The 23,024-nt window shown below is 45.6% G+C and overlaps 1 protein-coding gene across 1 annotated transcript in view; it reads left to right on the top strand.

The window, feature by feature from the left end:
* The window catches only part of UBE4B (ubiquitination factor E4B), a 2,401,822-nt gene that overhangs the window by 169,246 nt on the left and 2,209,552 nt on the right, over positions 1-23,024 (top strand). The window contains exon 3 of the mRNA XM_069609995.1: positions 6,170-6,305. Coding sequence (XP_069466096.1) covers positions 6,170-6,305 — 136 coding nt within the window. The remainder of the gene's footprint in view (positions 1-6,169; positions 6,306-23,024) is intronic.

Here is a 23,024-nt window from a genome sequence, read left to right as displayed (position 1 = left end):
AAAACCCTCCAAGAAGAAAAAAAATGAATCGGGAAGCAGGGGCTTCAGACATGGGGAAATCCTCAAGGAAAACCCTGAACCCAGCATCCTTGCACTATTCCTATAGTTCCCAATCTTAAAGGACTGAAGTCCAAAAAAGTGAGTTCTACCATGAGTGCAGGATACGAGCACAGATTCACCTCCCCCACCACCCCATGCCAGAGACACCTACAGGAAACCCAAAAGAGGTTCCACATTTCACAACCCAGTGTTTATTTACACTTTATGAATCTCCAACAAATGTACACTTCAGACAGAGCTAAAGTAGCCTTTGTGTTAATGAACTTGGATGGAACGGCCACTACCTGGGCTACTCCTTGAATCAATAAACAGGATCCAATCCTTGGCGATTACAGAACATTTTCTTTAGCCTTTTGTAATGACCTAGACACGGGGGTCAGCACGACCCAGGACTATGGAGGGAAGACCTGCGGGCTGGGGAAGGAGCCAGGCGCGACCTTCATGGTAGGCGAGTGGTGGGAACCCACATGCAATCCCGACTTACTCCAAACAAAGGAAATGACTGAGTGGGGGACCATAACACCAGTGCATGGGAAGGCACGGGTCGATGAAAAGAAAACCGAGCAGCCGACCCTAGGTCAGCCCGCAGAGATGCGGGTGCCGAAACGTCCCCGCGAGGACAAAATCCCTGAGTGCTTGGACTGAGAGGCAGAGTGCCGTGTCCAAACGGGGAAGACCCACCTCGCCAGAGCAGCGCTGACGGCAGGGAGGAGAGGGAAGTGTAGCCGTCCCCGCCAGGACGAAATCCCCGAGTGCAGGAACGGAGAGGCAGAGCGCCAAGTCCAACCGGGAGAGACCTGCCTCACCAGAGTGGCGCTGACGGCGAGTGGGAGAGAGGAGGGAAACTGGGGCCGTGGAGAGGGCTCGACCACACACTGCCGTTGGACGGAAGAAGCCCAGTCACCGCGTAGAGATGCAGTCCGCATATGTTACAATCACGAGTAGGACGCCAACCGCGTGTCACGCAGAAACAGCGAACAGGAGAAAGGCGACCCGCTGACACATAGTCACGGACACACAGGGAGAGTTCTCTGGCAGGGAATACACAACCCTACCAGTGTTACAAACAAAACAGCAGTCACTTACCTGGGCTACAATAAGACATCCCGGGGAACAGGTGCAGGAAGGAACATGGCGAGAGGCTTACAAGGAAAAGGGGACGGGGCCTATATGGGTTCTTATGCTCTACAACAGGAAGTAGAACCTGATTGGCCCATTCTTACCTGCCTATATAAAGAGCCAGCTAGTTTGAAGATGGGTGCTCATTGTTGTTCTCCTTGCAGAGCCGATCAGACCTGGATTCCGGAACTACAGGAAGCACCTGGGCGTATGAGGACTAAGAGAAAGAAGACTGCCAGAGGTCCTTACAGCGTATCCTACAAGAAAACCGAGGAAAACCATTGCTTCACAAAAAACACCCAAAAGGATGCTGGAAAAAGAACTTTGAATTTTGCCAATCAGCATTTATTTTTGTTAAGTCTGAATAAAGACAGCATTTTAGTTCCTTCAACCCGCCTGTTTTGCCTCGTTGTCGCACCTTTCATAAGATGTTTGCTAGAAACATATGTAAGAAATCACTGAGACATGAACTCTTGGACATTAAACAAGGAAATGGGAAGTGTATGTCTTAAATTTCCCGATTCAAATTTCCAATAGCAGAATTAGCATGAAATGAACATTCCCAGACTACCTTGTTAGGGTTTGAGAGAGGACATCAAACACACCATTGACAATTTAATCCCTGCCCCTTCTACTGTAGAAGAGTTAATATCTATTGATTTACAAACAGATCAGACAGAGGCAAGGGGACAGAAAAGACGAAAAGAAAAGCTTTGAACTAAAAATAAATATTTCCCAACTCCCTGTGGAACATACCAGGGATATTCTGGAAGCCATGCAAGTAGGTCGGGTACGAGGCTATTGAGTACTGAAGAAAGAGAACACAGAAGGAAACCGCCTGTGTTTCTTTTGTGGACTCTCAGGACATGATGTTTGGGTCTGTCCTATAAGACCGGGAAACATTAAATCAGCGAGCAGTGGAGGGCCCTATTATTTACCTCCCCCCCTCCTGAGACAAGTCATATTTATTTAGTAATTACTTTAAGACATGAAGTAACAAATCCAAATGAGACTCGAGCTTTGATAGACTGTGCGTCTACTGGGAATTTTATAGATGCTCAATTTGCCTGGCATCAGAGATTGACCCGATTCAATAAAGTTAGTGCAGAACCCATAGATTCTATAGATGGTTCAAACTTCACTTGAGGGAAAATTACACTACAGAGGGGCACACTGCATATGACTTGTGGGATATACCATCATTAATACATTTCCTTTGACATCATAGATGCCACTTAATTTTAGAGATGCCCTGGTTGGCCGAAACCAACCCACTGATTGATTGGAGCGCGGGGCTGGTCAAATCTAAATCACCATTGTGCAGATTACTGTCATTTAGAGTCAATGATTCTGCCCACCAACATGCAAACCGTAGAGGCCAATTCAGCAGTACAACCACATGTGGTGGCCCTTATCGATGCCCTCTCGCTTAAATACCACGATTGCCAGGGCGTGTTTGACTCCAAAGAAGCTGAGACATTACCACCAAACCTATCGTACGACTGTAGAATTTAACTGATTCCTGGTGCTGTGCCATATGGAAAAGCATATGCCCTCACCCCTTAGAAAACTGGTATTGGAGACATGTGTTACAGAAAATCTATAAGTTCCTTCCTTTTGAACTACCATAAGGGGTGGCCGACAAAACTCAAGTCATTACTCAGTCTCACTCTTCTTTGCATTCTGATGCATTCATGCGTCTTTCAAAAGGGGATTACAAAGCTGCAATTATCCTCTATTTGCTTTACATATTTCTAAAAGGATGTATATGTTTATCAGAGTGCTTTATTATGAGTTGTGTGTAGAGTATTCTTGAAAGACAAAAACACATATTTCTACCAACTAGAGCCTGGAAGATGAATGTGGTCAATATTCTGTTTTTCAGACTGGGCTCAAGTCTCTGAATCACCACTTAACTGAAGTGTGATTTTAGGCACATCATTTTAAGCAAATCATGTTATCTCACTGTGCCTTATCCATGAAAATTAGAAGTCCTTAGAACTGATTATGTCTACATTGTACTCTAAAAACAAAATGTCCCACTCACTCTATAGCTTCATAAATAATAACAGTGACCATTGTGAGAAACCAGAAGGTGTCTGTCATCCAGGTGGCCAGGACACGGCCATTGCTTTTGGATCCAGTTCCTGGAAGTGGACCAGTGCGGGAGGGTCACCTAGGTGAGGGGTCTTATGGGAGTGGGACACCGGATGGTGAGACACAGTATCCCCTTCCATGTAACGAACACCTTTGCCCCATCCTTCCAGGTAGGATATTTTAAAACTCTAACCTCCCCAACCCCTCGTTTTATAACGCAAACACTTTCACACAGACAGCCCGCTATGAGAGAAAACAGACTAACACCCAAGCACTATACCTGACGTGTCCCAATACAATGGTCAGGCAATTACTCACCATCAGACACACCTGAATTCCATTAGGCTTCCCCACACGGATAAAAGGCAGAGCATGAGAACACACCCTGAGAAAGACAAAGGACACGAGTAAACAGCAGTTTTGAGAAAGCAGCTGAAGGCGAGAAGACAGCAAAACAGAAGGGGATCGCAAAAAGGGAAGTTCCCTTGACCTTTTCACCAAGGAACTGTTACTTTCCAGAAACCTTGAGAATAGAAGGCATAAGAGTAGGAAACCAGGCTGAAGAATCCTGCATTGTGTGTCAGAGATACCCGTGGCCCTCCTGCGTCAATAATCAAGGCGGGGAGAAGCAGCATTCTTCGTGGTATCGTCCCTGGCTGCAAGAACAGAACAGTGTCAATAAAATCAACACAGCCTGTGAGTTGGGGAGACCGATACAAGACCGGTCTGTGTTGAAGCCAAGGTTGCAAGCAGCAACATTGTATGGCAAGCGCTGTAACGAACATTGTTAAAACGCATGTGATAAGAGACACAAGTAAAGTTGAACTGCTGATTAGTTATTGAATTTTAAAAGCAAGATGCAATACCTTTGACAGAGTGGTCTGCCACCGTGTGGGTGCTCAATCAAAGGTCTCTGTAAGGTATCCAGCTGAAAAGTGGTAATAGTGAAAATGAGAAAAAGGTTATATCAAAAAGAGAACAAGTAATTGTGAATCAAAGTGGTCCTGCGACAGTTCATGCAACATCCAGTGCACAGTCGAAAGTCTTTGATTTAAATGAAGTAGAGAAAGTTTGGAAAAGTTGAAAAATTTGGTCGAAGCCCGGCGGAGGGAGACCAATTGAAGGTTTTGTGTTAAAGTGCCCCTGAGCCCGGCGGAGGGGGACCCGGGGCGAACAGTAAATCACCTGAGAAGCTATATATGTGAAATCCTAAGAAGAAAGGAACTTTAATGTTTGTCGTATTGCCTCAGGCCCTCTGAAATGAGAGACTTTGAATGGCAAAGAGACTTTGGCACAGAAGGCCCTGATGTTGAGATTTTGAATTGCATCTCGTGCTAGAGAAGCCAGAGAGTGCACAAATCTTGAGTGTGCTGTCTTGTCCCATGCTGAAAAAGTGGGGAAGGGAAGCCAACAGCTTGAATATCCTGACATATCATTTCTTGAACGCTTTTATTTTGCATAACATCGTTTCCCACACTATTTGTATTTAGAAGTAAGGATTGGCAATAGTATATGCCCTTTTTATTTTGACAAGACTCCACTAGGAATGGGTTATTTTTACGTTGATGGTCGTAGCTTGCTCCCATCTTTAGATTTAGGATTAGATAGGAGTTTTTCAAACCCAATTGAAGTTTAATAAACACCCTTAAACTGTGATCACTTGTGTCTATCTCACTGTTTGATATCATGCCTTCCCTACACCATTCACAGAGTGCCTGGAGAACATAAAATGGAAGCGGTGCATAGTATAAATCAGCAAAACATATTGCACATAACTAATTTAGTTTGCTTTGAGTTTTACTCATGGTAATTTCTTGTAATGTTGCTTTCCATGATAACATCAAGTATCATAATATCACATCACTTCCTGTCAAATTTTCTGTGATTTCACACTGATGTCAATGCTTTTTCAAATGGTATCCCGTTTGAGAAACTGTTTCCTCAATAGTCTATCCATTGAGAACATTGTATATCCCTTGATGTTTCTAATCCGAAAAGTATGTATGTTAATAAGCATGTTTTTCATATACACTGGAAAAACACTTGTTGCTCTCCATTATTTTCCACAAACAATATGCACACATACCGATCTGCACAATTGTTTTTAGTTTTGTGAAAACACTGGAAAAACACCACTGAAATTTTAAGAACATAAATGCTGAAAATCAGAAATCCAAAAAGCAGTCAATGGAAATACCCAGCGATTTCGTACTTTATGGTAGCTGGGGGTAGCAATCTGTTAAATTAATTTGTTTTAGCTATTTCTCAGTATGCGAAATAGGGACATGCAATCACAATATGGCTCAGCCCGGGATAAATATGGTTGCAACTCCCTTGTTCATCCTACATTAACTCCTCTGTGCAATAATGGTAATCTATGCATTTTTTAAAGGACTCTATTCATAGTAATAACCCATTTGTTTTGCGCACCTGTAAATCACTTCCCATGCTTTTTTGAGATTTGCTGTTTGTAATAGCCACCCCTGTTGGTGCTCCTTTAGAGCCTGTGTGCGCAACAATCATTTCCTATACTTATTGTGTTCTCCATTGTGTAATAAAGGAGTCATGCGTACTACTTAATATCTTTCCACAGTAAATGCCCCCATAATATCTGCATTCTCCTTCTTCAGTGTTCTCCCAGAGTGATAATTGCTACCTATGCTTCCTTTAAGTATCATCTTGCTTGGAGTGTCTCTCACGCTCATTCGCCCTCTCTGTAGCTAAGTAATACCTTTCTCTGTGCGTTATGACTCTCTTTTTCTATGCAATAACCACTTCATTTGATTTCTTGTTCTCTGGGGTTATAATCACCTTTGTGCTCCTTTTGGGGTGCGGGGGGGAGGGGTGAACCCTCTCCTATCCCTGTTAATACTTTGCATTTTATTCCATTAAGGTACAGCGCACCGTAGCCAGAGCAGCGAAGGTGTCAGCTCCCTCAGCAGTTCCCCATCTAACAGCTTGGAGACGCAGTGCCAATCCCTCTCTCGCTCTCAGAGCATGGACATCGATAGTGTATCATGTGAGAAGGGGTGAGTGATTTCAGCTGACTGCACAACATCCAAGATTTGAAGCCTTATTCTGTTGAAAGTTTTTGAGACTTGAAAAATATTGACATACTTGTGTGGCTCTTTTGTCATTAAGCATCACATATCTCCCTCTTCGGTTCAAGAAGGGATTCAGTGGTTACATATTATGTATGATTGATTGTATAGTGTGTATGCCACTACAAGTCTGCTTTATAACCCTGGGGGAAAGAAAGAGAGGATGGGTTCAGGAAAGAGGAAGCTTGCTGTTTTGTTCTGGTCACGAACACCCTCAGCCTCACACATCGCAGCAAAGACCCAATGCACAAGTAAGGTAACATCCTCAACCTAATCATCACCGCACTACCTTCTCTCCACTACAGCTTGGCTGGTTGGGCCTTAGAACATCTTGCACACCACCACAGTAAAGCACTCCCGGCAGAAACACACCAGACAAACCTCGGGTCCTTCAAGAACTGCCCGGTGGAAGCCCTCATGGAAGACCTTGCTAACCTCCACCTCACATGGACCGAACTATCACGCCTTAAGTGATCAGCAGGCGAATCAATGAGTTGTTTAGGGCGCCCTGTCCCCTGGGCAGCCACCGTGACCCAGGAGATGGAAGTAGGTGCTTGGCTCTGCCCACGGAATGCAGAGCCAATCAGCGGGAGAAATAAAACCTGTATGGGAAAGAACCTGCACATGGTACAGCCAAGGAAGTCCTTAGAATGATGTGGCTGACGAAGGCAGTCCAAGGTAAGCAATGTCGGAGCACCGGAAAACTGAGCATTTAATGAAGTAGCCCGGAAAGGAGAAAGGGAATAGACTGGAGAAGGGAATAAGAAAGAAGCAGCAGAAAACCTAGTAAAGGCTTACCGGAGGGATACTAGCGTACAGCAAAGGAGAGCAAAGTTGCAGCCTGCCCAACGCTGGGCTAGAGAACAGTGCTTGAATGATTTTGATTCCTGAGCTAGTGACGTCACAATGTGATGTGTGTGCGGCATATGCATTCGAGCTTATTGGAATGGGGGAAAGCGACTCCAACATTTCCACACAGACCAATATCGTGAATCGTTACACAAATACCCCAACCAAACTGCGACTCTCTATTGGAAGCACTCAATGCCACCCTCTCAGCCTCCATTGACCGACACGTGCCTCTGTAACAACGCACCTGCAAACCGAAACCGTCAGCAACCTGATACACGCAAGAACATCCCAAAGGCCTCCCGTCGTCCTCCCTTGTGCCCCTGGGAAGTGTCCTACATGTGGCTACATGTCACATCAAGGGTCTACGCAGATACGACCACATCACCCCGGCCCTCATTGACCATCACTGGCTCCCACTGCACGCAGAAATTACCTTCACGTCTTGCTGTATCATCTATAAGGCAGTCGCCTCGAAGTCACTGTCAAGATACACAAAAAGGGGAAGAGAGGTCGACACTCTCCCCCGAACCACAGAAGCCAAATGAAGTCGACCCTCCCACTGTGGTTGGCACAGGTACCTGGTAGAGTGAACAGGACACCACGTGGCAGCCAGAGGGGGGAAGAGGGTTCGGGAGAGGTTGTGGACAGGGTGGGGAATTTTAGAAACACCGGATAGAGGGTGAGGGAAAACCTAGTATGGATAGGACTGGGGACGTAACAGGGAAACAAAACCTACACTGCCTAATACCTTGTAACCTCCTCAATGGGTCCTGCCCTATACCACATACTTCTGTAGTACACCTTGATACATGAACCTTATTCCCACTCTCTCATGAACATTACGCATAGCAAGCATGATGGAACATACAATTGGGAATAATCCTATTATGAAAGACATGACACATGGCCCCAAGGGCTAGCATGAAGCAACACTGATGAGCAATGAACATGAAAAGCAGATGCACATGGAAACATAAGCCTTCTGGCCATTCACCCTTTCAGCCCAAAGTTTCTTATGAAACAAAACTCTTCTTGTCAGCACTTAACCACCAAATGCCTGAGAGGAGGGGCCTTCTGCACGAGTGCCCACATGAATGATTGTTCATACATCAAATATAACGAAATCCATCCACTCGCCGTAATAGATTATGCCAGTGAACCCCTGAACCCAAGCGGAGGCCAGCGGAGTGTCATGCTGCCTTATCAGCACCTGGCCCCGCCCACAGCCAATAACAAATGTTCGTGAGCTTAAAGAAAATGCCATGCACAGTTACATATTTCCACTTATCTTAAGTCCGGGAGGCTCTGATGCCCTCACGGACGCAGTCTGGGGAAGCACGTCGCAGCTGCAACCTCTTCACCTCCAGATGCAACTCTCCCTCACGCCCGCCGCCGCTGCTGATTCCACGAGTCCATAAGGCTCCTTCGTTCCGCCGACATGAAGCTCCGCACAAACACAAAATAAGCCACACCTGCCGTGCGCCGTGTGGCCTTAATAAACTGTTACTCATCAAGATCAGCTGGCCACACGCGCGCACGGCGGATGACTACTCAATCCTCCCAGGTTCTGCTGGGAAATGTAGTTTTCTTGCATCATTCCCTATCTATTCAGTTTCTGGCGCCGCCTGAGTCCCTGCCACCCCTTATTCCTGACAGTCACCCAGCTATCTCACAGAGAAATTCAGGATCTCCTGCAAAAAGGAATGGACCAGAAAACAAGCCTTCTCCTCCTGTGCCCCAAGACTATGGAACCTCCTCCTCGTCAGCATCAGACTTGCCTCCACACTCCTACAATTCAGAAAATAACTCAAGACCCATCTCTTCAAGGAGTTGCTCCTCCTCAAATCCTAGGCCATCACGTCGCCCACTGTGCCACCTGACTTGCTAGAACCTGTCCGCCCCTCTCCTCCATGCCACCCTGTCTAGCCTTATCCCTCCTCTGTGTCCTTCTGTATCCTACCCCCGCTGTATATCTTTTGTTACCTCTGGTAAGCGCTCCGTTATGCATCTGTACTGTTGAATACCTCTGTAAAGCGTTCTCTTGCTTCTCGAAGCTAGGTCCACGCTCAATAAATCCCATCATGTTAATAATAAAAGACAAGAATATTCAAACTCTATACACTGCTAATAACTGGAGTCTTCAATGCCAATCAAGCTTTTGAAGTGACTACCTGCACTAAAAGGGAATTTGCCCATAAAATGCAATCTCCTTCGTTATTATCATAATAATTATTATTACATTCTTTTAACCCTTTAAGTGCCATGCCCCCCCCACAAACCCCCCCCCGTGCCAAGGCCTTTTGTATGTGGCCATTCAATGCCTTGTAACTTTTTTGTTACATGAGATATCTCGGCCAAATTTGGCCTCTTTTTTTTCTCACATGTAGGCGGTTGTAATGCCACCCAGGGTTCCTAGGAGGGTGAGAGAAAATCAGCAAAAAGGGCGAAAATGTTGGGTTTTTTCAAATAATGCCAATAACAATAAAATGATGTACAAAGAAGCCTGTGTTTTTTTCCTTCTAATAGCTAGGAACAAATGGTTTGCTGTGCCGAATTCCCCAATTTCCTGTCTTTCAAGAACAGGTTGAGTGGAAATGAAAAAACATGTTTTTGATGTGGTTATCAACCATTTTCTGAGAGAGGCGATTTTGGCCTTGCACAAATTGACCCAGTTTTTATTAACCACAATCCCTGACAAAGTGTGATATTTGGTGGGGAAAAAACACAATGTTCACTTTGTCTCGGGTTATGGGTAATAAATTCGGGGCCGCTGCACGCAAGTCAGACCTCTGTGCATTCCCACTGGTGTCCTCTTTTCGGAAATGCATGGGGTTCCCTGTTTTCCTTGCTGGCTTTGACACTCTAGGCCCAAATCTGTAGGTTGCCCACAAGAACAAAATGTGCTGTGCCGAAAGGCTTGGGGTTACCAGTGGGTTACCCTTTTCCTTTTGCGCCCCGGTAGGTACACCCACACATGTGAGGTACCGTATTTGTCGGGACACCTTTGGGAACGCGGGAAGGTATGACATCTGTTGTTGGCGACGTGTTTCGGTGAGTGGACAGAGGGAAATGTCTCTGAAATTGGCTGGAAATAAAGACAATTCTCAGACATTTCGTTCTGGCTACCCACCGAAACACACTGCCAACAACACATGGCCTACCTTCCCGCATCCCCACACGTGTCCCGATGAAAACCCTACCTCACATGTGTGGGTGCACCTACCGGGGGCGCAAAAGGAAAAGGGTAACCCACTAGTACCCCAAGCCTTTCGCCACAGCACATTTTGTTCATGTGGACAACCTACAGATTTGAGCCTAGGGTGTCGAAGCCAGCAAGGAAAACAGAGAACCCCATGCATTTCCCAAAAGAGGACACCCGTGGGAAATTCACAAAGGTCTGACTTGCGCGAAGCGGCCCAGAATGTATTACCCAGAACCCCCGGCAAAGACCCACATGGGAGAAGGGTGCCCAAGGCCAGGGATATTACCACTGACTTTGCTGGAGACCTGGCTGCCCTGCGTTATGGCTTCTCCCCACCAGGGAGTCCCGGCAGTGTGCCAATACCTCCCCGAAGGGAAAAGCTGTAATGCAGCCCAGCCGCAATACCAGGACTGTTGAAGGTGATGTCCCTGGCCTTGGACATCCATGTACCTTGTGGGTGTACCGTCCCTTAAACACAGCAGCAGCTCCAGGGAGCCCCGGCAGGGTCCCCCTTCCTCCCCGGAGGTGACATCTGTAACGTAGCACAGCCAGAGCTGGAGCCTGGGCTTGCAGACGGACAATCCACATGGGAGGGATCTGCTCTCAGGGAAACACCAATGTTCTACTGGCATGGGGGGCAATTTGTGGCCTGCCCCTGCAATTGTGTCCCAGCCCACCAACATATCTGCCCAGACGGCCCATTCCCACCCACACCACCAACAATCCAGCCCCAGTCTCACCCACCCCACTGACAGTGGGCCCTAACCATAGAATAATAAAAAAACAGTACTCGCATAACGTTGCAGCTGCTCGCATAGAAAAAGCTGTAAACAAACAAAAAACATGTTACCTACGTTCACACCAGCAAAAATAAATCAATAATTTTCAAGCATCCCCCCCGCACTCCCCTTGCAAGCCATCCATGTGGTCTACCGAACCTCACCCCCCCCCACTGAAAACCCATTTGCCCCTTCCTACGGGCAGATATCTGCCCCCAGGGAGGCCTGCATAAGGTACCCCTGCCACCTATTTGGGATGAGTGTGGAGAGGGCCACCAAAAATTGTACGACAGGCGCCCCAGTGGGCGGGGCAGTAAGGTTTGGGCACCCTGGGGCCAGATTGGCACACCAATGTGCCCCTCTGTGCCAAGGCAAGTTTGATAAAATAAAAAATTTAAAATGGCAGGCTGAGTGGCACCCTACACCGCTGGGGAATTTTGTAATGTGAAGGGGGTGCACCTCTACACACCCACCCCAATTGGAGGGGCGGTGCATCTCATGTAGCCCTCCCTGGGGGCAGATAAGGGGGGGGCTGTCCTGCACTCCTCCCTGGGCTCAGGCTTCCCTTCCTAGGAGCAGATATCTGGTCCCAGGGAGGGCTGCATGACATGGCACCCACTCCATTGCGGGTGGGGAGGGGGGTCAACGCCCCATCCCATTAGAAAATTCCCTGTCCCTTTGGGGTGCCTCAAAGCCCCCCCTAAAATGCACTCCACCATTTTTCCCTTTGGTAACCCAACTCCCCTTGGAACAGAGGGGCACATTGGTGTACCAATCTGGCCCCGGGGTGCCCAAACATTACTGCTCCACCCACTGTGGGGCCAGTGCCGCAATTTTTGGGGGGCCCTCTCCCACCTCAACCCAAATGGGTGGCGGGGCACCTCATGCAGGCCTCCCTGGGCCTCCTACAAATGGCTGTGTGAGGTACACCCCCCTCCATTTGGGGTGGGGGGGGGAGGGCCCCGGGGGGGAGGGCCCCCAAAAATTGTGGGACAGGCCCCCCCAGTGGGTGGGGTAGTAAGGTTTGGGCACCCCGGGGCCAGATTGGCATACCAATGTTCCCCTCTGCACCAAGGAAAGATTAGTAAACAAAGAAAATAATTCAAAATGGCAGACTGCCCTTTAGCGGGGGCTGAGGGGCACCCTACACCGCCAGATAATTTTCTAATGTACTGGGGGTTGACCCTCTCCCCCCACACAAAATGCAGGAGGAGGCATCTCATTCAGCCATCCCTAGGGGCAGATAAGAGGGGGGGGGTTCTCATGCAGCCCTCCCTGGGGTTACATGCCCCTTCCTAAGAGCAAATAACTGCCCCCAGGATGACATGACCCCAAGTCAATTTTGGGTGGCGGCGGGACAACCCCTTTCCATTAAAAAAGAAATCCCTGGTGGTCCAGTGGTGGGGCACTTCTCCCCCCTCAATCACCAGCCATGATAATTGTTTATTATTTTTTTCCCCCACCCCTTGGGGCAGATGGTCACCCATCCACCCCCAGGGGTTTCCATACATGTGGCCCCATGCTTTGGGGCCATGAGGGGGAGGGGGCGCTTACTAGCAAGCTGCCCCCCTGCCCCCACCTCTGTAACACATCCCTGGTGTCTAGTGGCAATTGCTGTCCCCGGATCGAGCGCTCTGTGCCCGATCTGGGAGCAGCAATGCTTACAAACAGGGTGTTGTTGGAATGGGGAGAATCTCCCCTTTCCAACAACACCTCTACCAAAAAGATCCCTGGTGTCTAGCAGTCCTCACCCCCCCTCCCCCTTCCCATGCTGCTTTTGACCTTTTTTTTTGTCCCCCACCCCTGGGGGCAGATGGTCACCCATCCGCCCCCAGGGGTCTCCATACATGTGGCCCCATGCTTTGGGGCCACGAGGGGCAGGGGGGTGCTTACCTAGTAAGCAGCCCCGTTTCTCCCCCACTGTAAACGCATCCCTGGTGTCTGGTGTTGATTGCTGCCTGCAGATCGAGCACCCTGCGTTTGATCCGTGAGAAGCAATGCTGTCACACAAGGTATCGTTGGAAAGGGGAGAATCTTCCCTTTCCAACGATTCCTGCCTCGATCTCCGGCTTGAAATACAGCCGGAGATCGAGGCAGAAAGAGAAGGGCACTCACCTTTTCTCATCACTGCGGCAGCCGAAAATGGCTGCCGCTGTGAATTTACTTTGTCTTACGCCGGCGTGCATTACGCATGCCGACGTGAAACTGAAGGTAATCCAGTCCCCTGGCAGTGAGGGGGAACTCCCCCTCACATAGGCCGGGGGTTGGATTACAGTTTTGAGCCATCCCTGCTTGGCAGGGATGGCTCAAAACAGAGTGCTAAAAAGGACAAGCTATCTTGTCCTTGGCACTATGGAGGTAATGACAAGGACGAGATAGTTTGTCCTTGGCATTGGAGGGGTTAAAGCGCATCATGCCCATAGCCCTCAGTGCGCTAACAGAAGAACAAACTGATAACAGAAAAAAGTAGTGTCAAAATAAGGAGGACCAGGGAGAATCGTGCACAAAGACTACAGGATGGAATTAGTCCTAATCCTTATTAAATAAAAGGGTTTTATTGCTTTTTTAAATGCTAATAAAGTTGGAATGTCTCTGATGTTGCTGGGAAGTAAGTTCCATGTGACAGGGGTCCGGACATCAAAGCATGTGCCACCAAACTTCTTCAACTGAAAGTGGGGCGCAATTAGATTATTTTTCCCATTGGATCGTAATGAGCACAAGGCAGGGGCTCTTTTAAGTCATTGAGCTAAATAAACAGGTGCTTGATTTGAAAGACATTTGTATGAAAGAGACAAAACGTTATGGGATATCCGGTGACAGACTGGAAGCCAGAGCAAGAATCTCCTTGCCTGTGGCGTGTGCTCTGTCCTTGTCTGTCCTTGCCAGTCCACGTACAGCTCTAATGGCTCCATTTTGTGCGGTTTGTAGAATTTTGAAATTACTTGTTGTTGTATCCACCAATAGACTATTACAGTAGTCAATTCTGGAGTTTACCAGAGCTGTAGCCAACATGGAGATAGTGGCGGTAGACGGGTAGGGTTTAATCTGCCTGATATGTTTAATGATAAATGCACAAGAAGATTTTACATGGAGAGTGTGCTGCTTCATAGTCAAACCTGGGTCTAAATAGACTCCCAAAGTCTTAACACAAGGGCTGACGTGAATATTGCAGTCACTGATCTTAAATTGCTTATACTCTGGACCTAATTTCTTCAAGCGTTGGCTAGACCCCACCAGCATAAGTTCCGTTTTTCCACCATTACGAGCTAGTGAGTTTAAGTCCATCCATGTTTGACTCAATGAATATATCTGGTTGATTTCCATTATATCTGTCTCATAGTCCCCAGTAAGCACCAGAAATATCAGGATGTCACCAGCGAAGTTGGTATAACCCACACAGGCGGCATCCAGAAGTTCATAAAGTGGGCGCAAATAGATATTAAACAAAGTGGGAGAGAGAAAGGCTCTCTGAGGCACCACACAAGTCTGCCATTCAGGGAGTGAATGGAATTCATCAATCTTCGCTCTTGCCTGACAAGGGCCCAAAAAAGAGCCCAACCAGGAGACTGCTAGATTAGAGCAATTAACCAATGTTCTCAATCTCTCCAGCACCAAGCCATGATCTATGTGGTCAAAAGCTGCTGAGAGATCTAGCAACATTAGCAGCGCAACCTGACTCCTATCGGCTATATCTGCAAGATTAGTTCATAGGTCTAGCATGGCTGTCTGTAATGATCGAAGTATAATTTGTTAAGAAGTTAATGTAATTATATTTGTTGTATATCTCAATGTATGTATTCAATGATTGTATCACGTTCCACCTTGGCGAGCTCTTCGTAATGTGATGAGCGTGTGAGGATAGAACGTGATGATTTGTTTTGTGTCAGTTGAACGGTGGATCGTTAGAAATAAACTCACCTTAAAGATCCTGCGCGTCGGGTGTTTTATTACTTTAACATTGGCGACGAGTATTTGTGTGGTCACAGCGAGCCTACCGCCTGTACATAGCGCTGGCCGCGTGAGGAGATCTGCAAGGGCGCACTTGGAGGGCTCGGAGCCGTTCTAATAAGGAGGTGGTCGTCCAGTGCGCGAACGAAAGGGAGATCTGCGCCACCTGCCGGTGTTGAAGCAGCCGAAGAGCCACAAGCCGCTCCACCCTGCAGTGTAGCAGCGGCCACCACTGTGCCTGCCCCGGTCCCCTGGTGCCCCTCTGCGAGTTGTGCCGCTCCGCACTCTGCTTTCAGTGCGTTGCAGCGGCTGGGGAGCACGTAGGAAGCACACCTCCCCGTACCGTAGTTCTCCTAGTAGAGGAGTAATACAGAAGCGAAGATTCACTGCCAGCACCTTACGTTATCTAAAAGAAGGACACATACAAAGTGTATGTATTAATTCTGAACTGGAAAAGCCCTAACAAGAGGAAAGCAGCCTCACAGGGAGCTACAGACAGCTGCATATTGGAGGGCAAAGATAAAGTAAAGAAGAGGAGGGAGTAAAATGGAACTCTTATAAATAATAAAGCAAGATAGAAAAGCACAGCAGACTTAAGAAGTTAATCGTACTGTGAAAAAATTACTAAGTGAATACACAGTTCTGTGACGAGCCTCCAACATGGCTGCTGCAAGTATGTCTCCACCACCTCCCTTCATGTCAGAGCCTGGTACCCCTACCATCAGATGGGACAGGTGGAAAACATTGTTTGATACTTACCTTTTGGCAATAGGAGGGGACAAGTTTGCACCGGCAAGGAAGGAAGCAATATTACTTCATAATCTAGGTACAGAAGGATGCACTATTTTTGCCGGACTGTCTGAACCCTCAGAAGTTGGCCAAGATGAGGAGGATCAGTTCACAGTTGCAATAAAGTAGCTATAGACACATTTTGAACCAAAGAAAAACATCACGTTTGAGGGACACCCATTTTTCTCCAGGAATCAAGAGACCCTAGAACCCGTTGAAGCCTTCATTGCGGTTTATAGTGATAATATCGAAAACCAAAATCTCGAAAACCAAAATCTCGAATACAAAAGGCCGAAAAATAAAATATCGAATTTTTTTTTCAATGTGTTTTTTTTTTTAAATGGGGGGGTCCCCCCCCCCAACCCCCCTTTTTTTCATTTTTTTTTTTATTTTACCCCTTTTTTTTACTTACCTGACCCCAAAAACATATATAAATAAATAAATAAAAAATTCGATATTTTTTTTTTCGATATTTTTTTTTTCGGTCTTTTTGTATTCGATATTTTGGTTTCGAGATTTTGACTGACTACCCTTCATTGCATCTTTACGCACACTAAGCCACTCATCTGAGTTTGGGTCCCTCAATGACTAATTCGCGACCAACTTGTGTGGTGCACCAACAACGATAGAATACAAGAAAAACTGTTATCAAAAAATTTGTCATTGGAGCAGGCAGTGGAAGTAACAGGAGGCATGGAAGAAACTTCAAAATATATGGCAGGCATGAAATCTGACAAAAACAGTAATGAGGTGGCAGCTATGAGAAATGGCAAAAAATTCAAAATGGGGAAAAGCGTAAAGTGTTTTAAATGTGACAGCAACCGCCATGTATCCTCGAACCCGTTTTGCCCGGCGCGCAATGCAAATTGCCTGAAATGCAAGAAAAAAGGACACTTTGCAAGAGTTTGCAGAGAAAATGGGGCCATAGAAAACATTGAGAGAATTTTTTTTTTGTTTTATTGGTTAAACAAAGTTAAACCTTTAACATTCCTTCCTTTAAGAAGTCCAGCCCCCCCCCCAAATTAGGTTCAATTCAAGGTCAAATTCTGTAGATAAAGCCCCCTGGACCAGGTCCACCAGTCAATTCAACCTAATTTTGGATGACTTCCACTTCGGGATCCTCCTCCTCCTGATCCAATTTCAAGGATTCAACACATTTTAGTGAATCCAAAGTTCGGCCCACTTTCTCAGCTGTAATAAGTCTTTCCCAATAGTCTTCTTCAGTCTCCTCCGAGATCTTGCTCGTGTAGTTTCCCATGTACATCTGCCGTTTCGATGTCAGGTTCGGGCAGGCTAACATCACATGCCTTATAGATTCCACTTGTTCCTTATTTCTGCAGAATCTGCAGTAGGCTATTGGTTTATCAATAAGCCTGCTTCGCCATTTTATTTCTCTGGAGTGCCATATGTTAAATCTACAACGCATGAGCAGATCTCGATAGTGTTGTGAAGGAAATTTCATAAAGTACGGTGGGAGCATGTTTAGAGCTTTGCGTTCCCAGATGACATTATTACATAGATTTTGCGACAATTTCTTCTCCTGGGTTTCCTCCCAATCTTTTTCCCAGTTTGTTCTTTTGGCCTTATCTGGATTGTTCTTCAGAGTATCTTCAGAGATCTCCAGATGTTTCAAGGTTACTTCACATCTCGTTTTCCAATCTTGTAGAATTGTATCATCATTGGATGCCCCCCTGGTCTTGCTAGGATTCTGAATGGCTGGGATGGATTGTCCAGAATACACTTTCTAAATAGAGATAGTGATTTCCACGTCATGATTGAGACAATGCATTGCTGTCTTAATTCCAATCTTATAAGTTCCAAAGGTAGCGAATTTGGAAGACTCAGGATCTTTTGCCAAAAATAAGATTCGCATAGGTTCCAGGCTTCCCATCTTAGGGCTAGAAGAGCCTCGGCTCCATATGTAATGACGGCCACTACCTTTTGCTTATAAAAGGTTATTATCGGCATCAGAGAAAATTTTCCATATCTACGATGTAGGAGTATGCCTTGGTTGGCCAAAGCTGTAGATTTTTCTCGAATCAGGGTATAGTGTGCCTGTTCGTTGCAGTTTTTGTTGATTGTTATCCCGAAGGTTTATTGTGGTATCCACTTCCGCCAATTTTTCTTTTTCCAATGACCACGTCTGAGTTTTCCCTGCTGTTTTCCTTCCACGACTTGATTTCATAGTCAGGATCATGGATTTTTTTACATTTATTTTCATGTCATTGTCTTTTAGATATTTATTGAAAGCCTCTATCCTTCGCTGGAGCCCTATAGGCGTCTGATCTATGAACACAGCATCATCCGCGTATAACATCCATGGTAACTCGGTTCCATTAACCTTCGGGGGAAAGGCACGAATCCGATCTTGCGATGTCTTCATGTCAGCCATGTATAGTACAAAGAGAAAAGGAGCAAGTGCGCATCCCTGCTTGATTCCCCGGGCTGTTTTAATCTGCCTACATAGCTCTCCCTTTGCAGTTGTTTGCACCTGTATCGAGGTATCCGTATACAGGGCCTGAATAGCCTCCAGTAGGTCCGCTGGACATCCCCAGTTTCTCAATTTAGCCCACAAGCGCTCTCTATTTATTCCATCGAACGCCTGTTCGAGATCAATAAAGGCCAAGTAGATTGGTGTTTTCCCTTTTAGGGCCTTTGCTTTTAGTATGTTGATCAGAAACAAGTTGAGGCGAGTGCCAACAAAAGTAGTTTGTCTCTCATCCAAGATTTCAGTTTGAGCGGCCCATTTCTTTAAGTCCCTTAACAGGATAGATGCAAAAAGCTTGCCGATGGAATCTAATAGCGCAATCGGCCTGTAGTTTCTTGGGTTCCCACGGTCTCCTTTTTTAAAAATAGGTACGATATAAGCCTCCGTCCACGTAGTTGGAATTTGTCTGACTTTCGCTATTGGTTTGAAGGGGGAATATATTAGGTCAGACCAGCCTTCCTCATTTTCTTTCAGCATCTTGTTAGAAACGCCATCCGGGCCGGCTGCCCTGGAAGAGCTTAGTTTTTTGATAAGCATTAAGATGTCTTCTCTGTCAAAGTCCAGCGCCCATACGTCGTTCTCCATTCTTTTCTCTACTACTTTTTCATTAGTTTTCCCATTGAACAGGGCAGTATAATGGTCGAACCAGTTTTTCTTAGAGACTTGGTTAACACCTATAGCCGATTGATTTAGATCTCTGTTGTTAATTAGATCCCATGTACTTCTCGTATTATTTGTTGTTAGTGCCACCAGCATTTGTTCTGCATCTCTTTGAGTTCTTAGATAACGAGTTGAACGCAACCAATTCTTATAAGTTTGTCGGCATTTCCTCACCAGCTCACATTTCTCTAGGCTATTTGTCTTTTTTATACGCTTGAGGTCTGCTCTATATAACTTTCGTCTGGAGACTGAGTTCATCAAAGGCATGATGCTTTTTTATTTGCTTCACTTTGGTTGAATCATACTTGATCACAAAGGCTTTCAGCAGCCATTTATAATCAACCACGTCCTCCCCTTTTTCTACGGCTTCATTGAATTCTTGCGCCAGTTTTGGTATAACCTGATCTTTAAGTCTCAAACGGTTTCTTCCCCATGATACCTCTGTTTCCATCGCTCTTTCACTCCTTAGAGTTTCTCTTGAATCCCATGCAAGCTCTGTTTCTAATAGACAATGATCGCTATTCGCTTGTTTAATTATTAGAAATGATTTTATCCAGGCAAGCGTATTTCCTCCTACAAAGCAATAATCTATGCATGCTCCCAATTTTCCACTGTGCCAAGTGTTAGCCCCTATTAAGTCACCTTTTGTTTGGCTATTTAACATCCTCATATCACGTATGCCCATTTCCTTCGTCCATTGACTTTCTTTTCCTAGTAGGTTTTCTGTTTCTTTGATTTTACCCCCTTTATCTAGGAGCTTGATGTTTAAATCTCCATTCAACAGGATAAACTGGTCTTTTTCCTCCGTCATGGATCTGTCAATGGCATTCATGATGGATTTTAGATATGTCCCTTGATTAGGCATATTTTCCCTCCAGTATGTATTAATCAATAGCATTTTGGCCATCTCCTCGTGGTTCTGTGTTTTGGATGCTATTTTCAATATTTGTACATAGGGGTTTGGGGTTTCATGTTCAAGTACTTGCAAGGGGCTGTCCATTTTTTTTAATACCATGAGTCCTGCAAATGGTCGGCCTTTCGGTCCCTTTTTTGCCGGGTTGAAATAGACTTCATAGTCTTCACACACTGGGGGGGTCATACAGCCAAGATTCTTGAATGGAAATGAGATCATATTTGGCCAGAAAAGAATTATCCTTCGAGAATAGATGGTGAAATCCTCTGGTGTTCCATGAGGCACAGAGAATAGATCTATTTCCATCCTCCTTACTCTATTGTTTTTTTTTTAATTGCAACTGTTTGCCATAGCTGACCAGTCACTTGTTTTATTTCCTACTTTGTTCTCATTAGCTTTACCCTTCCTTGGGTTTTGTGAATTGTCCATCGTAAACCTCAAAGTTTTCAATTTCTCAACATTTTCTTTGTTGATGTAAGGGTAATTTTCAGGTTTTTTTTGCCCCTCTTTTTCATTCTTTTGAGATCTTTCTCCTCTTGTCTTCCTTTTCTAGTCCATTTTTTCCCACTTTTTTTCAGTAGCTTTTTCTTTTTTGCTGGACGAGAACCCATCCTTAGCTTTTCTTCCATCCTTTGTTGTTATTTTTGTATTATTTTGCTTGATGTCGGCGTCTAATTCCGCCAATCGAAAGCCCTTTTTTTTCAAGATATCAGTAGCCTCCAAGAATTTCTGCTTAATATCATTTGAATTAAGATGCAGTATGACTTAATCCATCCTCTCTTCTCTTGGGAATTCCACTACTTTTATGTCCTCAGTTGATATCATGCCTAGGGCTGAGGTTTGATTGCAAAGCGACATTACATAGCTCCTGTTGAGCAGCGCCCTTCTTGGCCCATTGGATGCAGTCTCTAACTTCAGGTAGCATCCTTTAGATGAAACTGTCCTCTGGGGAGATGCGGGCAAATTTTGCCTTTCCTTGGCTTCATTGAATTCTTTGTCAGCTAGCTCCTTTCTTTTTTTGTTCCAGAGTTCTGAAGTTTGTGGGATTGTCATCGGCCTCATTAGCCTCTTCTTTTTCCAATGGATCGGACCTTCTCCCTGACTCCTTTACGATCTTAGGCAGGACATCTCGTTGGGGTTTGAGCCCATCGCCGCAGTCTCCCAATTATCCATAGTTTTCCATTCTGACGGGCTGATACTTTCCCACTCTTCATCATCCTTATTTTTATCCATGAGCTCAATCAGGTCACTTGGATCTACTTGTTGCTCCATCTCTTCATCTTTATCATCAGCTAGAGGAGCAGAGTTTTTCTTTCACTTCATTTACATCCTCCTCCTCTAAGTCGTTCCTTTCTCCCATTACCAGTTCTCTCCTGGGCTTCTTTGCTGTTGAATATTTTCTCTTCTTGGTGGTGTTCTTAAATTCCTCAGGAATGCTCTAGAATCATTTATTTTCCGTTTTAGAACTTCATTTTTTGTTTTTTTCCCATTTTCACTTGTTTTTTTCCCCACCTCTTTTCCCTTTTCTTGGGACTGGTCCTTGGAAGCACCACCTAGAAAAATAGCGAAGTTAGATTTCTCTGATTGAATTGTTGGATCACGTTTTCCCACCCCCTTACATCCGGGGGAAATCAGAATAACTTCTTCAAACATAGGTTCTCTTTGCTTGGGGTGGGTCACTTTGCCTTGATTCAATTTCATGGGACCTTTTCCTCGACAGGGATTTTCTCCCAAGTGGACCTCATCTTTGTTCCGTTTGTGCAGGCTTCTCATCCACTTATAGTCCTCCAGGACCGCCTCCATCAATAAAGACTTGTCATTAGCATCTCTTCTTGCTAATTCGGTGAGGCGATTTTGCCAAAGCTGGGTCTGTTCAGCTTCTTTGTCCATTCTTATATTCAGATTCCGCAAAGACAAGTCAGTTTGTATATTTGCCTCTTTTATTTGTATGTTAGTAGTAGTCACCTCTTGAACGGAATCTTTTATCGCCTCGTACAATTTTAGGAAAGGTGCCAGTGTGATATTCAACGAAGTCATGACCACTTGTTGGATATGTTCCGTGTCCTTTTCTCTTCCAAGTTTGCAGGCGTCGTTGATTAAATATGTAATTTGATCTTTCAAAAAGATCTCTGAACACTGATTTAGTTCTTCTGACAGTGATGTCTGAGTCATTTTCGTTATCATTTGAGTTTCCGACGATTGTCTTTGGATTTTTGAGCTTTTCGGTCTGTCTTCAAGACATACGTTTGCCCTCTCAAGTGGTGATCTTTGAGGTGGTTTTATTAGCCTATAGTCTCTCTGGGATTCTGTTGCAAATGTCCCAGATCCTTCAGCCTCAACCTCAAAGTAGCTCCCTTTAGTTTGTTCCTTATCCAGTACTGCCATCCTCTCACTTATTAGCGAGAAACTCCTCCTTTTCTATCTTTCAATTTTCCCCGTCAGTGTAGTAATATCTTGCAAGATTTTGTTAGCTAAGCTTGAGTTACTCAGGCTGACTGGCGGCAGCATTATATTTTCGTTGGTATCTGGGGTACTTGGTGGAGTGGCTCTTTCGGAGTCTATCAGGGCTTTCTTTTCTAGCCGTGCCTTAGGGGGGAGCATCCCCTTAGTATGAGGTGTCTCAGATATATCCTTATGTAGACTCAAAGACGGGATCTCTTGTTCTGTAGAGTCGTTTGAAGGCAGGCCCCTTTCACCCATCTGGGTGTTTTTTTGAATATTTTCATCCATGGGCACCTGATTTCTATAATCTTCCCTGTATGGTTCGAAGATATCGATTGTTGTTGGGGTTTTCTCCATGGATCCTGAATGTAGACATATTTCTCCCATTTCGCTAGTAGAAACCTGCAGGGCTTTATCCCATTTTCCCGTCTCAATTATGTCCCACTGGTCTCCATTTTCCCCTACAGTCTCTGGCAGTAGAGATCCCTTTGTGGTTCCATTTCTGGTCTGAGTAGGGGAAGTCATTGCCTCTACCAGACTAATATAGTGACCCATCATGCTCTTGCATATGTCA

The sequence above is a fragment of the Ambystoma mexicanum genome, chromosome 8 (genome assembly GCF_040938575.1).
Source record: "Ambystoma mexicanum isolate Mex_15411 chromosome 8, UKY_AmexF1_1, whole genome shotgun sequence".
Lineage (NCBI taxonomy): Eukaryota > Metazoa > Chordata > Amphibia > Caudata > Ambystomatidae > Ambystoma > Ambystoma mexicanum.
The sequence above is the reverse complement of the archived record's forward strand: the minus strand, read 5'-3'. Positions and strand labels throughout refer to the sequence as shown.